The sequence below is a fragment of the Orcinus orca genome, chromosome 19, assembly GCF_937001465.1.
Source record: "Orcinus orca chromosome 19, mOrcOrc1.1, whole genome shotgun sequence".
NCBI classification, from domain to species: Eukaryota; Metazoa; Chordata; class Mammalia; order Artiodactyla; family Delphinidae; genus Orcinus; species Orcinus orca.
In genome coordinates, this window is record NC_064577.1 from 54,631,051 (window position 1) to 54,646,846 (window position 15,796).

At 44.5% G+C, this 15,796-nt stretch overlaps 1 protein-coding gene across 8 annotated transcripts in view; it reads right to left on the bottom strand.

The window, feature by feature from the left end:
* Positions 1-7,498: 7,498 nt before the first annotated feature.
* The window catches only part of HLF (HLF transcription factor, PAR bZIP family member), a 54,665-nt gene continuing 46,367 nt past the window's right edge, over positions 7,499-15,796 (bottom strand). For 4 of the 8 annotated variants that reach the window (XM_033431776.2, XM_033431774.2, XM_033431779.2 and 1 more), the window contains one exon: positions 7,499-11,788. In XM_033431776.2, the coding sequence (XP_033287667.1) occupies positions 11,570-11,788 (219 nt within the window). In that variant the 3' untranslated portion in view covers positions 7,499-11,569. Of the gene's footprint in view, positions 15,772-15,796 lie in introns of all 8 variants that reach the window. The other 4 variants (XM_033431775.2, XM_004271798.3, XM_033431780.2 and 1 more) reach the window with 3 other exon arrangements.

The window sequence follows — 15,796 nt, forward strand, 5'->3', positions numbered from 1 at the left end:
AACTCCAAAGCATTAGAGTATTAATTCACAAGCTGCAACTGGAATCACCTGGGGAATTTTTTAAACTACTGATGTCTGGGTTCCACCTACCCCAGCAGATTCTGATAACAACTGGTTTGAATATGACCTGGGAATCAGGATATTTTTTAAGTTCCCCAAGTGATTCCAATGAGGGGCAAGGTTTAAGAGCCACTGTCTTAGATCAAACTCTCAGCTGGTTAGAGGGAGTGGCTTCTCTGGAGTTAGGTGTCCCTCCTAGTTCAGGCAGCCATAGATGGAGCTGGGGCTCACAAGGTATAAACACACCAGCCCCACTTGGGACTGTATAGGGCAGGTGGGCAAGGATCAGCACATCCGGAGCAGTAGAGGGCTTGGGAGTCCAAAAAGCTTGGTGCGAATCCAGGCATTACTTTTCCTATTTGTAAGCTCTGCTCCAGAAATTCTGATTTCAGAACTCTTTGAGCCTTGGTTTCTTTAAGTCAAAGGTGAAGGGTCTCAAATTAGGGTGTTTGATTTGCCACCAAATGAATACACATTCACAGAGATAGAATGGAAACTTTTTTGGTAACTTTGGGCACTCCTTCACCTTTTGAAATATACCTTAACATCCGTAAGATAGAAATGGCCTGAAGCCTCCCTTGCTTTCTGAGGCTTGCCAGAGAAAAGTTGCCAATCTTGGATCCATATTCCTCTCAGGGTGTTTTGAGAGTCAGTGCAGTGCTCGTCAACCAAGGGTGTACAAGGGAGACTCAAGTAGGAGAATTTTCTAGGGAAAACAGGCTGGTCTTCCACACCAGAGGCTGCGTGTCTCAGGGTGGGGCAGGCAAGCGTGTCTTTACAAGCTCCCCAGATGATCCTTCTGTTCATCCCTGGCTGTGACCCATTGATCAACTGAGGTCACATAAATGAAACCTTAGAGCTATCCTTGACTCTTCTACCAAATCCTGTGGACGCAACCTCCCAATCTATCCATCCATCTCATCTCTAGAGCCTTATTCAGAGACTAATGTAAGATCCTCCCTCACCCTCCAACTCCTCCTAATTCCTTGCAATCCATCTTCCACATAGCTGCCAGTATAATCTTTCTAATAAGGAATCTGCTAATGTCATTCTCCTGATCAGGATAAAGTCCAAAGGCCTCGGAGTGATGTGCAAGGACATTCGTGGTCTGGCCACACCTCGTTTTCCACCATGCTGCTTCTAAGACCCCATGATCCAACAATGCTGTCACCCCAATGAGGGTTCTGGTTTCTCTCACCTCTGTGCTTCTACCTGGAATATCCCTGCCCATCTTTTCCCCACAAACTCTTGCTTTTCCTCACTCAGCTCAACCATCACCCGCCCTTGTAGAGCCCCCCAAGACCCACCCTGTTCCCCATCAGAGAGTGAGGGAGGCTTGGGGCCACTCCTCTTTTATGGCTTTTAAGGTATATTCCAAAAGGTGAAGAAGTGCCCAGAGAAAGTTACCAAAAAAATTGCCATTCTATCTCTGCGAATTTATATTCATTTGATGACAACTCAAACATCCTAATTAAACAACCTAAACCCTTCAAAAATGTAAGACTTGGCCAAATGACCTCCCTGCTCCCTACCCCCCCATCCATCCCACCCCAACACACTGCTTTGAGCTAGCATAACCTTCAAATTGGAGGAGCCATGCGAGTAGTGGGATATGGGTGCACAGGCGAATTTTAAGGGAATTTCTAGATCCTCAACTTCTATATGTACTTTTTCTTAAACTGATCTGCCCAAGGAAGTGCTGTTGATGAGGACTCCTTTCTTTTCCTCCCCTTTCAAAATCATACTCCTCTCTCTTTACCAAAAATAGCATACTTCCTGCACAGTCTAAGTCTTACTTGGTGGGGGGGGGCTCTGGTTCCAGGTGTAAAAATGCCTGGGGCACCAAGGGATGAAGAGGAAGTTGGCTGTCTTCAAAGTCTTTTGTTGTCAAGGCACCACAATCACTCACATCCATCTCCCCAAGATTTGCAATTCCACTGAAGTTTTGCTTTTAAAGGTCAGTAGTAAATTTATCAAAAAATTTAACATATGTATGGATGGATCTAGAGATTATCATACTAAGTGAAGTAAGTCAGAAAGAGAAAGACAAATACCATATGATATCACTTATATGTGGAATCTAAAATATGACACAAATGAATTTATAAGACTCACAGACATAGAGAACAGACTTGTGGTTGCCATGGGGGAGAGGGGGTGGGGGAGGGATGGATTGGTAATTTGGGATTAGCAGATGCAAGCTATTATATATAGAATGGATAACCAACTAGGTCCTACTATATAACACAGGAAACTATATTCAATATCCTATGATAAACCATAATGAAAAAGAATATGAAAAAGAATGTATATATATGTATAACTGAATCACTTTGCTGTACAGCAGAAATTAACACAACATTGTAAATCAACTATACTTCAAAAAAATAAATTAAAAAAATTTAACATATATATGTGGTTTTGATCAATTGCATAGTAGTAGTCAAGGTAACTGTAAATCACACCTAAAGAAACATTCTTAAAACTTTTTCAGCCTTATGTTCAGAGAGAAAAAAATAATAATCTCAGTCTATAGATATGGTTTCACGGCTGAAAAATATGGAGGGTCAATACAAGACTTTTAAGCCCCAAAATATATTACATTAGAAACAAATTCAATGAGGGACAATACCATGAAAATAACGATTTTGGGGGAAAAAGAAGTGATGTACAAATTCCAACTGCATTTCTTTTTTACTCTTTTTTTAAAAATTTTTACATTTTATTTTATTTTTGGCTGCATTGGGTCTTTGTTGCTGTGCGCAGGTTTTCTCTAGTTGCGGTGCAGGGGCTACTCTTCGTTGTAGTGCACGGGTCTCTCATTGTGGTGACTTCTCTTGTTGTAGAGCAGGGGCTCTAGGCGCACAGGCTTCAGTAGTTGTGGCTCGCATACTGAATAGTTGTGGCTCGCGGGCTCTAGAGTGCAGGCTCAGTAGTTATGGCGCACGGGCTTAGTTGCTCGCGGCATGTGGGATCTTCCGGGACCAGGGCTTGAACCCGTGTCCCTTGCATTGGCAGGCGGATTCTTAACCACTGTGCCACCAGGGAAGCCCTGCATTTTTCAAATGGATGTTGGCAGGTATCTGATCACTTGGGGTTTTGTACCTCACTGGGTACATTAAGAAGAGCCATGTCGTGCTTTATTAAAATGCTGATATTTAGAGCAGCTAGTGCTCTGTTTGTACCTATTTATACTTGTGGTGAAAATTTTTAGATGTTAGCTTTATAATGTGCAATGTGGGTTCATGGTTAACAAAGAATTTTAGGGAGTTATGTGAGTTAAAATATGGGAAGAAGCCACCGCAATGAGAAGCCTGCTCCCTGCAACTAGAGAAAGCCCGCCCACAGCAACGAAGATCGAACGCAGCCAAAAATAAATAAATAAATAAAATAAATTTATTCTTTAAAAAATGGGAAGATCAGTGCTCTAGGAAACATTAGACCTCATTTCTAGGTATGTAACTGAATATCTGGTGTGAGGGATGGAGGAGGGACCAAGTGGCCAGGGAGAGGGTCTAGGCTAGGGGAGAGATAGATATAGAGGCTGGTCCCCTGAGGGCATCTGGACAGCTCTGGACACTGTTCAAATGCAGGACAAACTGAGGCAAGAGGCAGGCAGTGATATTCTGAAGGTCCAGCCCAACAGGTTGGGCCAAACCAGGGTGGGAGGTCTGTCCTGGAGGTAGGTAAACCACAAGGTCCTGTATGCAAGAGGTGACAAGTCTGGGTTTTAACAAGGAACCATCCTCCACTCCCCAGCCTGGGGAAGAGGCTGGCAAAGATGTGAGGAATTCAAATAAGGACACTGGAATGCAGAAGAAGGTTCTCAAATCAGGGTAGGCTGACCACTGCAACAGCCAACCCCAGGTTCTCAAAGGCTTAGTACAGGAAGGTTTTTTTCTCCCTCATGTAACAGTTCAGTGACTCAAGAGACCTAGGTCCCTTCCTCCTTAAGTCTCCTTCTTCTCAGAGCACCTGCTGGAGCCAGAAGAAGGAGAAGAGGAAGAAGGGTAGATGGAGATGTTTGTGGGCCAGTCGTGAAGTGACACCCAGGATCACTCCTGCTCATGCTCTATTGGTCAGAATTCAGTTGTCTGGCCACACGAAATGAAAGGAAGGCTGGAAAAGGTGGTCTAGGTGAATGTCTAGAAGGGAAAGCAATGGGTTTAGTAAGCTGCTGACATAGTTCTCAGCCTTGTCATAGACCATGGGGGTCTGGGCCTGGCTCTACATGTTACTAGCAGGAGCTAAAAAAAGATGACAGATGATAGAGAGAGAGAGAGAGAGATACATAGATAGATAGATAGATAGATGATAGATACATAGATAGATGATAGATAGATAGAGGTATAGATATAGATGTATAGCATGGAGACTGGGGCAGGCCTGAAGGCAGAAGCTAACAAAAGACCCTTGGGAACCACCCACGACTTCTCATCTCTGTGTGAGCGGGAGCCTTCCCTCACACTGCAAGGGTCAGACTTTCAGTACCATTCAGTACATTCGTTAAAGTAAAGGTCTCCAAGATCCCAACAATATCAGAGGCAACAGAGTTGGCTTGAAATTGGTGATGCTTCATGAATTTTATGTTTATAAAATCAATCTCAGAAACACAACTTCGCTCATAAAGTGACCACACTCTCTCCGCTGTTTACTCATCCATAAAACAGGGATGTCACCAAAATGTAGAAGAGGCTCTTGAATCAAGTATTTGCAGAATAAAAGTGCACCCACTAGGGCTTCCCTGGTGGCACAGTGGTTGAGAGTCAGCCTGCCGATGCAGGGACACGAGTTCGTGCCCCAATCCGGGAGGATCCCACATGCCGTGGAGCGGCTGGGCCCGTGAGCCATGGCCACTGAGCCTGTGCGTCCGGAGCCTGTGCTCCGCAATGGGAGAGGCCGCAGCAGTGAGAGGCCACAGCAGTGAGAGGCCCGTGTACCGCAAAAAAAAAAAAAAAAAAAGCACCCACTAAAATACACAATATATAGTCTGACTCTATCGTAACACATCACCAGTGAAATCAAATCAAGCAACATTTATTAATAATTGCTATGATTATTACAAAAAGCAAATACTTGTTGAATTCCTGTTATACTCTGCACATTGATCCAAGTGTTTTCAATGCATGTTCTCACTTAATCCTAATAACAACCATATAAGGAGAGTTGTAGTTTGTCCATTTTGCAGGTAAAACTCAGGGCAATTTGCTGAATTTTCTATGGTCACACAGTAAATAATAGAGATGGGATTCAAGCCCAGGTTTGCCTGCTCCGGGCTCACCCTCCTAATTACAGTGGTTGCCTTTTGCCTTTGTTGAGCCCGTAGTTTAAGCCATGGAGTACAGTAGCACAGAACACAAACTCTGGAATCAGGCTTCCTGCCTGGGCTTAAATTCTGCTTACTTCATTTCCATGAGCCTGTTTCTTTAAAACAGGAAAAATATTAGTAGCAATTTCATAGCATGAGAAGGAAGTGAGATGTGGCAGGTACACGGTTTAGTACCTGTCAGCTTTTAGTTTAGTACAGGGTTCAGTAACTGTCAGCTTTTCCTATCGTGCCAGGCTTTGCAGGATGAAGAGAAGTCAGAGAGGGGCCTTTGGATGCAAGTCTTCACTGACTCAAAGCCCAGAGAGGCAGAGAACGCTCACCACCTTCTTTACCTGGGCCTTTCTCCTCCAATAGGGTCATTTACATTTATTACCAAGAAGCCATCTCCCGACCACAAAGGCAAGACTTCCACAATTCCCACCCAGATCCTTGCTAAAGATGCCCAAAGAGACTTCTAAGCCAGTGATTTTCAAAGAGGGAATGGAATTCCTGTGCTTTGAAGAGAAGGACTTGGCAGTTGAAGGTTTGTTATGTTTAAATGGGAATGGAAAAGCCATCCCAAGGGCAGCAGTGATGGGCCCTGGGGACTGAGGTCTCACGAGTGACTGGGCATCTACACAGCTGGGCTTCACATCAGTTCCTGCCACCATAAAGTCACAGTCTCTCCAGGCATGGAGAAGCAGTCATTTCCTCTAAGAGGTTTGAAGATGCAAAAATATAAAATCAGTTACTCAAAGAGAATTTTGCTAAGGTCATTGTACCTATTCCTCTGAGAAAGGAGAAAGTTGTTTAATGGTGAAATAGAGCTGACCCCTGACTTGTAGCTGCTTAAATTGGAAGGTGCCACCTGGATGGACGTCCCCCAACCTGTGGTCAAAGCTCTGATCTACTAGGGATGTCAGAGTATGAACCACACCCATGCCGGGGCATCACCTGTTCTCTCGCCACCAGCCACCTACCCCTTCTTCTTCACAGAACTGTTTTCTGACTTCTTTGGAGGAACAAATGGTCTGAAATATTGAACTGGAAAAAGTGCAGCAGGTACACATTCTATCCTCAGGTCCCTGTGGCAGTTATTTATTGAGGGCCGATGAGGTACCAGAGACTATGCATTTATGTCATTAGTTCTCCCCAAAACCCTCAGGGTGGAGAGCTGACCTTCTCACAGATGGGAGATTTAGGTTTAAAAGTGCTTAGTAGCTGTTCAAGGTCACACACTCGCTAAGTGACAGATCTGAACCACTGAACTAACTCCTCACCAGAGCTCCCTTCTCTCCTGCCACAGATGCTGAGCTCCTTGGCCTGGACCGTGGCACATGAGCGCCAGTGTTTTGAGCTCCCCAGGTGATTCTAATGGGCTGCCTGGGCTGGGAACCACCATTCTACATCAGCCTTCCTGTTAATCAGGGGGTTTTATTCCATCTTGCATCACAGGTTCCTTTGGAGGGTGGGGAAGCTATGGATCTCCTCTACAGAAAAATACATGTTTATACACAAAAAGTTGCATACAGTTTCGGGTAATTATGGAAGTTTTGAAGCTTCTACATGGATCCCCCAAGGTCATGAACTCAAATTAAGGTCAATTAAATCCTTGGCTCTAATTACTTGGCCACACATGGGAGTTAGCTGTGAACCTTTAAGAAATTCAGATTTCCAGGCCCCATCCCAGATGTACTGATTCAGCATCACTGGATCTGCAGTCTTGTAATATGGTCCCAGGTGATTCTTGTACATCCAACAAGAAAACAGTCTTTGGACTGGTTTTTGGGAACCACCACTCTAAATGACACCCATTTGATGGATCAGAACTCTTTTCTGTCACTTCTACCAGCTACTTAAGCTCCCGAACCTTCTTTCTTCTGTAAATGGAGATGACAATTGTCCCTACCTCATAGGGTTGACATGGGATTAAATAAAATATTCCATGCAAGTGTTTAGCATAGTGCCTGGCATGTAAGTACTCAATAAATGTTGATATTTCACTAACTATATAGTATTATTACTTTATCATCTATGTAATTAATCTCTGTCAATGGCTTGTTTATGATAGAATTGGTAACAGAATCTAATTTCCAGCAGACTGTCAACAAAAATAAAGGAAAGACAGGAAACAATCCAAAGTTTATTAAACATTAAGAATAACAGACAGATAAAGGTTTGGACTTATCAGCAATAAACACCACCAATACCATGGTGTACAATTACACTGACCTCAAGTGAACTTGTACCTGTTTAACAGATGCAGTCTTTGTGGTGTTGCCAAAAGGATAACAGTGATTATTGTTATGTTCGGTAAGGTGCTCCAAAATGAAAGATTTTATGCCTTAACTATTCACACACACACACACACACACACATTCCTCTACATACACTTGGCCCTTTGCAAAATGTACTGACTTTAGTTGCCAAATCCAATGTATCAAGATTGAAGACATGGCTTTGCTCATTTAAAAATGACACTGTTAATTGTAGAGAAAACCTAGAGGAGATCTTGGCCTTCCCAGTGGGGGCCTAGAAGCCCTCAGCAGGAAGCTGGCGGACTGAAAGCAGGTGTCTACCACCTTCTGGGATTGGTCTGATTAACGCTGATCAAGTTTGAGTTTTCCTAAAAGGAACATTAGGGGAAAAGTAGATAAACTCCTTGCGTTTTACAGAATGACCTTTGTTTTACTTTGGGGTGGGGGTGGGAGGTGGGAAGAACTCTACTTAAAATTCTTCTTGACTCTTCTGAAAACAGACTCAAGACCTTTCAAATGTACATTCAGAATTATTGTGAATTCCCTCACAAAACTGGTGAGTTGGAAGGAACCTCTGGGCTTTCTCATACAGCTTCCTCCCCACCCAATGCCAGAATTCCGTCTGCATGCTCCTCAAACGAATGGTCCTTCTGCTTCAAAGGATGGTTTCACAGTGGTCTGTTGTATTTGAAGATGAAAGGCCTGTCACTATCCTGCTCACTGTGGGTTTTGAATGGTCAAAAGTGGCCACTTTCTCAAGGGGAGGAAGTGATCACTGACCTCCCTCCCATTCCCTACCTATGTCCTCAAGGCGGCACAAGCAGAAGGATAGGCTGACCAATTTTTGCCTTTCTTCGCAAGTCTAGTCAAAAGAAATGATGTGACCTTGTCAGGAAGTTCTAGGCCGCTCATTCCAAATCATGTCTAAATGATGTTGGCATAATATGATTTGGATTCATTTTTAATGGCCAAGTAATTAATCTCTGAAAGATGCTTAAGATGAAAAGGTGAAAAATTACAACAGGACTCTTTTAATAGCTTCAGTCTGCAGAACTCATTTGACCCTGGATGTTCCAAGTCATTCCAAATTGGGCCGGGCTTCCCATACCATTTAGCAGAACTGCTTTATTTACTAGCTGACTGCCCTGGACAGAAGGCAGTGAGTCCAGGGGTTGAGTGCTCATGTGTGTGGTGACAATAACCTACATCTAAGGCACCTATACAGACTCCAAAGTTTTTAAATTTTTAAGACGAGGTAGGTTTCTGAAACCTCCCTTGGCACGCCAAAGAATGTTTTATTATGATCTTATTTCTTCTGCAGAAAACATTTATGATGCTCATTTGATACAAACAACCTAATTTCAGAAAGACCAGTACTCAAATACAGTTTTTTCAGCTACCATTTTAAACGTCAATGAATTTAGATGGTCTTCAGGACAATCCTTCAACACTTCTCCACTTAAAGATGTCATTTGTTTCTGTTTTAGTGACGATTTAACAATTCTGCTGCAATTAGTCTCTTTACCTATAAAAAGGCCAACTCCATGTCCACTTGTTTCTCTGAATAACACTTATTCAGTTCTGCTTAAGTTTGCCAAAGGTCTTGTTTATTTTATTGGTTATTTACCTGAACAATGTATTTCAATTCCAATACTCTCCCATCTCCCACCATAATCTGTAGCTTGGGACAAAATGGATACCTAGCAGGAATATTTTACTATTCAGATTTTCCAAGACTATGACACTATGAGAGAAGCATTGCTGATGGATTGACAAGGAGACCACCAGGTCACTAAAGAATTACATACTCTGGACGCAGGAAACTAGAAAATCCCACTGATTAAAGGGTATTTTAATCTTGCGGAAAATGTTTCTTTGCAACAACAGCAGAATCTCTCGACACAAGTTAGTGAAACAAAAGAACAATCGTCTTTAAAGTCAAAACATCTATCAAATTATAAACCATACACATAGCACCAATATTAACCTTATACTGCGTACGATGCACGTGCTCACAGAGGAGAACAGAATTGTTTGGGATGCTTGCAGTGATGTTCCATTCCAGGAACTCATAATTTTGAAGTGAACATTTTTGTGGCAGATGCTTTGCCTAAAAAACACTGTATCATCCAATAAATATTTGACTAACATCCATTTTGTGCTTTTGGGTGATGTTAACTGACTTCTTTCTGAGACCTAATAGGAAATAAGAAAGCTCCTTTGATGTTTTAGAGCAGAATTTGTCACAGCAAGCTTCGATACTGTTGTAAAATTTTAATTTAAAGCAGAAAACATGCTGATGTGTCAGTGATAGGCTTAAAATATTAAAGACTTCAAAAACACCCAAGCACTTCTTCTCTGTACAACATTGATGAATATATATCTTTGCTATATAATTTTAAAACATGGAATAGTTTTCCTTTTCTCTTTGCTATATATAATATATGTCTTCCAAAATACATCGTCAGTATTTATATCTGAAAAATACTGTACAAAAAGAACTTCCTATAATTACTCTGTATAAACATTAAACAATTTAATAATCTCTCCTTTTGGTCTACAGTAAACATTTAAATTGATTGGATTAACCACAGTTTGTGACAACACCATCCCCTTCTGAGATACACCAGTGTCTTTTACATTCATTTTTCAGAAGTCCATTTTATAAGAGCACATACGTTCAAAAGCAAACAGAGAATAAGAAACATAAGTTCCAAAATCATTAATTTATGAAGCATTCAAAAATGACACCACTAGGAAAAAGGGTTTTACAAAACATCAACTTATTAACTTAACTGACTGATCTTTAAAAACGACAAGGTATAATTCACAAAAACATATATATTACAAAAAATGGGGAAAACTGAATCTTAATTGAATTGTATTGAATATCAAGAGGGATGTGGAAAAAGTTAACTAGAAAACTGGGGGCTAAGGGTATGGGAAAGAGGAGAAAACAAAAGCAAACACATCAATGTCAAAAACTGTTCCAAGATGCATTTTTTTGGCTGTATACTGATAAGTTAACCCCTCGTTCTTAGACCTGGCATTTCCCTCTGCTTCTCTGTCCTGGGGATGTTCCGGTCATGCTCAAATGCATTACTGTAATTTTTGTTTTTTAAAAGACAGTGAAATTCTTAGGTAGGGAAAATATCCTACGTCCACTAGTAATACTCAGGCAGCATGCTCTAGCGTACAATAGGATTATTGCTTTAGGTACAGACAGTGCAAAAACACACTCTGTGTTCTATAATAGTACTCTTACTTGCCGGGGTTGGTAGAGTTAAAAGGAAACTTAGTAGACAGCAGTAAGTAAATATGGGATCTAATAAATCTAAACAGCACTTTAAATTTGAAGACGATTATCACCAAAACTGAAGATAGGAGGGAAGCAACCTGTAACTGAATGGAGCTGCAGTGTAGTGCTAAATTATTCTGTGCACCTTATTAGCATGGTAACTTACAGATTAAACAGAAACAAGAGCCTGTGGTCTTGAAAACCAAGATCTACTATTTCACCAGGGCCCTTCTTAGTGAGCCCAACCAAAGGGTCCTGGAAAAGTAGGTAAGTGCCAACATGAAGCCACGCGGAAAGGACAGGAGTGGAGGAGGAAGGGGGTCAGGAAACCCACGAGAGGTCTCCGCAGTCCAGTAAAAACATGGCACCTTTCATTTTGGAACTAAAAGACGATGGAGGGCTATCAAAATGGCAAGTGCAAAGGGACGCGCGCAGACGCGCGCGCGCACACACACACACACACACTCACACACACACACCCGTTGACCACACATAAGCACAAGCACATACACACACCCACGCCAAAATGTGAGTCCGTCCTGTTGATGCATCTGGTAAAGTGCTGATGTCAGGAAGGTCGGTAGGTGCGGTGCAATCAACCAGGAGACCCCTGTCCGGGGCCTGAGGCCGCCCGCAGACGCCGGCCTACAGGGGCCCGTGCCGGGCCTCGTACTTGGCCAGGATGTTCTTGCACTTGCCCAGCTCCTTGCGCAGGTCGGCCACCTCCTGGCGCAGCGCCGAGTTCTCCTTCTCCAGGAAGGACGCGCGGATGGCGATCTGGTTCTCCTTGAGGCGCCGCGCATCACGCGAGCGCTTGGCCGCCATGTTGTTCTTCCGGCGCCGCGCCCAGTACTTGTCGTCCTGCTCGGGGCGGGGGAAACACACACCGACGCGGTTAGACCTCGGCCCGCGTCCCGCATCCCCACCAGGCTTCCCGTCCCCGGCTCCGGCTCCGGCTCCGGCTCTGCGAGCCGAGGGCACCCGCCCTTCGCCGGGCCGCCTCTCGCGCCCAACAGAGCGCACGTCCCCAAGCAAAGCCTAGCCTCCCGCACTCCCTGAAGAACAAGCCTAACTCCTTCCCTCTCTTTGCTGGAAATGTTAAACCCTTTTCTTCCCTGGGAGCGTGCTTTCCTGAATAAGTTGACACAGTATTGTTGAAAGGCGACCTGGCAGTATCTGCACCGTGCCTCTGGGCTTGCACCCTAGCGCAGTCCTCACGCACGTGCGCACACACGGACACAAAATTTTTACTGCAGCATTGTTTGTAACAGAAAATAATGGGCAACCCCCCCCTAATTATCAGGAGCTTTAATAACTACATCATGATAGATTCACACAACTGTTAAAAATAATGATCCAGCTGAACCAGAAAGATGCTAGCGACATATCACTATGTGGGTAGAAACAGTGGCAATTTGCAGATCAACAGGTTCCTCATCCCACTTTGGTTTAAAAATTATAATAGTATATATTCATAGAAAGAGGCCCAGAAGATTTATACGCAGCTATTAAAAGTGGTGGCTTTGGAAAGGGGATTGAAGGAGGGAGCCAAGGAGAGAGGTAGGATCTTTCACCTTTTATTTTATATCCTTCTGAACTACTAGAATATTCTATAATGGGCATGTATACTTTGGCAATTAAAAACAAATAAAAAAAGTTCCACCTGCCACTGATCAATATACTCATTTTGGTGGCTAACATTTAAATAATTTACTCGAATTTCCTGTTTAACTGTCTTCTAGGCTGTCTTAGCCTAAGTGATGTTTAACTGTGGTCAACATGAAAGCAATCCCTCCTTCCCCCCCCCCCCACCATCACTGCCAAAAAAGGGAAAACCTTCCTAGGAGGACTAAGAAATGTAAGTCTTCTTCCATTTATGGTGCCACCTGGTGGGTTTTGCAACCCCCTTTTTTCAACAACTTGCAACAGTAAATTCCTCAATCCTAGCAAAGCTAATACCTGCAGTTATGTGCCACCCAGAATAAGTGAGTGAGCCAGTTCTTCCCCTCCCCCAGGATTCCAAGAGGCATTTGGCACTGGAGGAGGTCACATGGTTTGAGGCCAAGGCTGCGAGCAAAGCCCAAAGTCAGTGGTCTGTGCCATCCCTGCCATTTATCCTGAGCCAACACTTGCCCAGCACAAAGACAGGAAGTGTGAGACAGAAAGCATATGCAAGCACCTTCTATCTGCCCTTCACAGGCTAGTACTGTTCTCTTATTTATAAACCACTCCCAGCTTGCTATACATTTCATCATAATGTGTAACAAAGTGAAAAAGGTGATCTTCATAATAGCTAGTACCAGAATTCTTCTTAGAGAGGAGGCTGTCCTTTGGAAAATACCTGGATAATTAAGCTTGCGGCAGGATTTGTTGCTTTCCTTCAGAAAGGGTGCAGAGGCAGGAGGAAGGGGTGAGAGACTAGGGCGCTGGCCCAGAGAAGCTGGGAGGAGCTAAGAGAGCACAAGACTCCACAGGGGTGAGACAGCCTAAGGCACATTAACAACAGTGAAAGCTCCAGCTCTGATGGAAGTTGTCTGCATTACTTTGTAAGCCCCAATTCTACCCCCTTGGTCAATCAGTGAATCTACCATACTCATTAGTGTTCCCAGGAGTGTAGTTTCCAAGATGATTGGAAAGAGGGGTTGGCTTAGGATGTATCCGAACCTGCACACAGGGGCCGGGGAGAGAAGGGTTACATGAGAACAAGGAGAAGCTGTGTGCAGCGCGCAGGAGGATGGGGAAGCGGTACCACCGTAGGCCATGGACTTGGTGGTTTGTGACCAGGTCTTAAGGACCAGGGGAGTCACCAGCTGACCTCAGTGTAGCAACCAGTTTCTGAGCTCTTCTCACTTCTAAGGTGCTTTCATTTCCCAGCCTCACCTGTCCACATGTGCAGATGAGCTGGGCAAGGTGTGGAATGGGGACCATCTCAGGTGGGAGGGGAGCTGGGAATAGGACTGGAGCAGAGGCTGCAGAAGGCAGGCATGATAGGAGGACTGTCCCAGACAAGAAAAACCAGCTTTCCCACCTTTGTCAGCACAGAAATGGGGGGCGGGGAGAGCGGGATATTGAGTGGGGCTGATACATCACCTGTACCCTTTCCCTCTATCTCCCAGGGGCAGATGCCATCTGGCTACGGAGATACCCCTACCTGGCAAAGAACTCCTCAGTCCAGTCCCATCTTCTTGAGGGTCTGGTGTTTGATGACACCTCTGCCCAGCAGGCCCCCCCTGACATGTCAACACTCCCTTTTTCTCATTTGGGGGCAGGAACAATGTCAGTAGTGGCTCACCTTGGAATCCCCAGGCCCTGACATCGGACCTGGCAGACACTAGCATTTGAAAAATATTTATCAAGTGAATGAATGGGTGTTTGAAAGACACCAAGGCGATTAAACTGACTCTCAGCTAGGCATCAGTATGCCACCCCTTCATCCTCCTGGGGCTGCCCGCTAACCCAAATGAATGGCTCCAGAGAGAGAGTGCAGGCAGTGGCAGGGAGGGCCACTTCACTCACTCGGTCTGCTCATCCAGGGCTGAAGGTCACCTGCCCCACCCAGCTCAGTCCTCCTGCCACATGAGAAACATCTTACAGCTCTTCTTCTTGCTTCACCACTGCTCATGCTCTGGGGCCTGAGACTTTACTCACAACTGAAGGAATCCAGGGACACCTGGCAGGACAGTGTTCCTGCCTGCTCCCCTCACTGGCACGTGAGAAGGCCAGGCCCAGCCACGGTGGCAGTGACATGCATAATTCCAGCACAGACGTTTTTCACGTGGCCTCTGTTGCTGAGGTTACCAGGGTAATTAAGTAAGCTTGCTCTTTGCTTTAAATTTGTAAATTTGGAGACCATGTGCAGGTCTGGCTGGAAGTTGTATCTACTACTCAGCAGCATCCCTTCAAACTTGCCTCCATTCAAGAGGAAATCCCTACTGAATGGGCTCCCCTGTTTAGTTTAAGAGGCAAGTTCCAAAATGCACACAGAACTGTATGGCTAAGAACACAAGATGAGGAAAAGCATGAGCTGAAAGAAGATGCCTAATCACCCAGGACCTAATTCCATGGGGCCCCTTTCTTACCCCATCTCAGTCTAACCATCGATTCCCTGACTAGCTTCAATTTTCTGGTGTTTTTACTATGCACTTTCCTCTTTTGATTCTCAGGGTGACAGCTATTGGTTTGTCACCCAAAGGCTCCCGATGTAGCTCCTGTCAGGGCCAACGTGCTTCAGTGACCTTTCTGGAAGCTAGCCGACTTGGGGACGAAGCTGGGCCTTACACTAACTAGCAGTGCTCACCTCTACCTTTCTGTGTCTCCATTTCCTCAGTGGTAAAATGATCACTTTGGTCCAGTGAATCTCTGAGGTCCCTTTTAAAACCCGACATTTTATTTTTTAATAAATTTATTTATTTATTTATTTTTGGCTACATTATGTCTTTGTTGCTGCGTGCGGGCTTTCTCTAGTTGCAGCGAGCGGGGGCTACTACTCTTCGTTGTGGTGAGAGGGCTTCTCCTTGTGGTGGCTTCTCTTGTTGTGGAGCATGGGCTCTAGACATGTGGGCTTCAGTAGTTGTGGCACACGGGCTCAGTAGTTGTGGCTCGCGGGCTCCAGAGTGCAGGCTCAGTAGTTGTGGTGCACAGGCACAGTTGCTCCGCGGCATGTAGGATCTTCCCGGACCAGGGCTCGAACCCATGTCCTCTGCATTGGCTGGTGGATTCTTAACCAGTGCACCACCAGGGAAGTCCCAAAACCCGGACATTTTATGATTCTGCATCACTGAAGGTAATCTGAGGTACTGGATGACAGCAGTGACTTAAATCTGCCGGGTACATTTTCCTCCAGTGCTCTTTGTATATGTGAAAAGCAGAAGT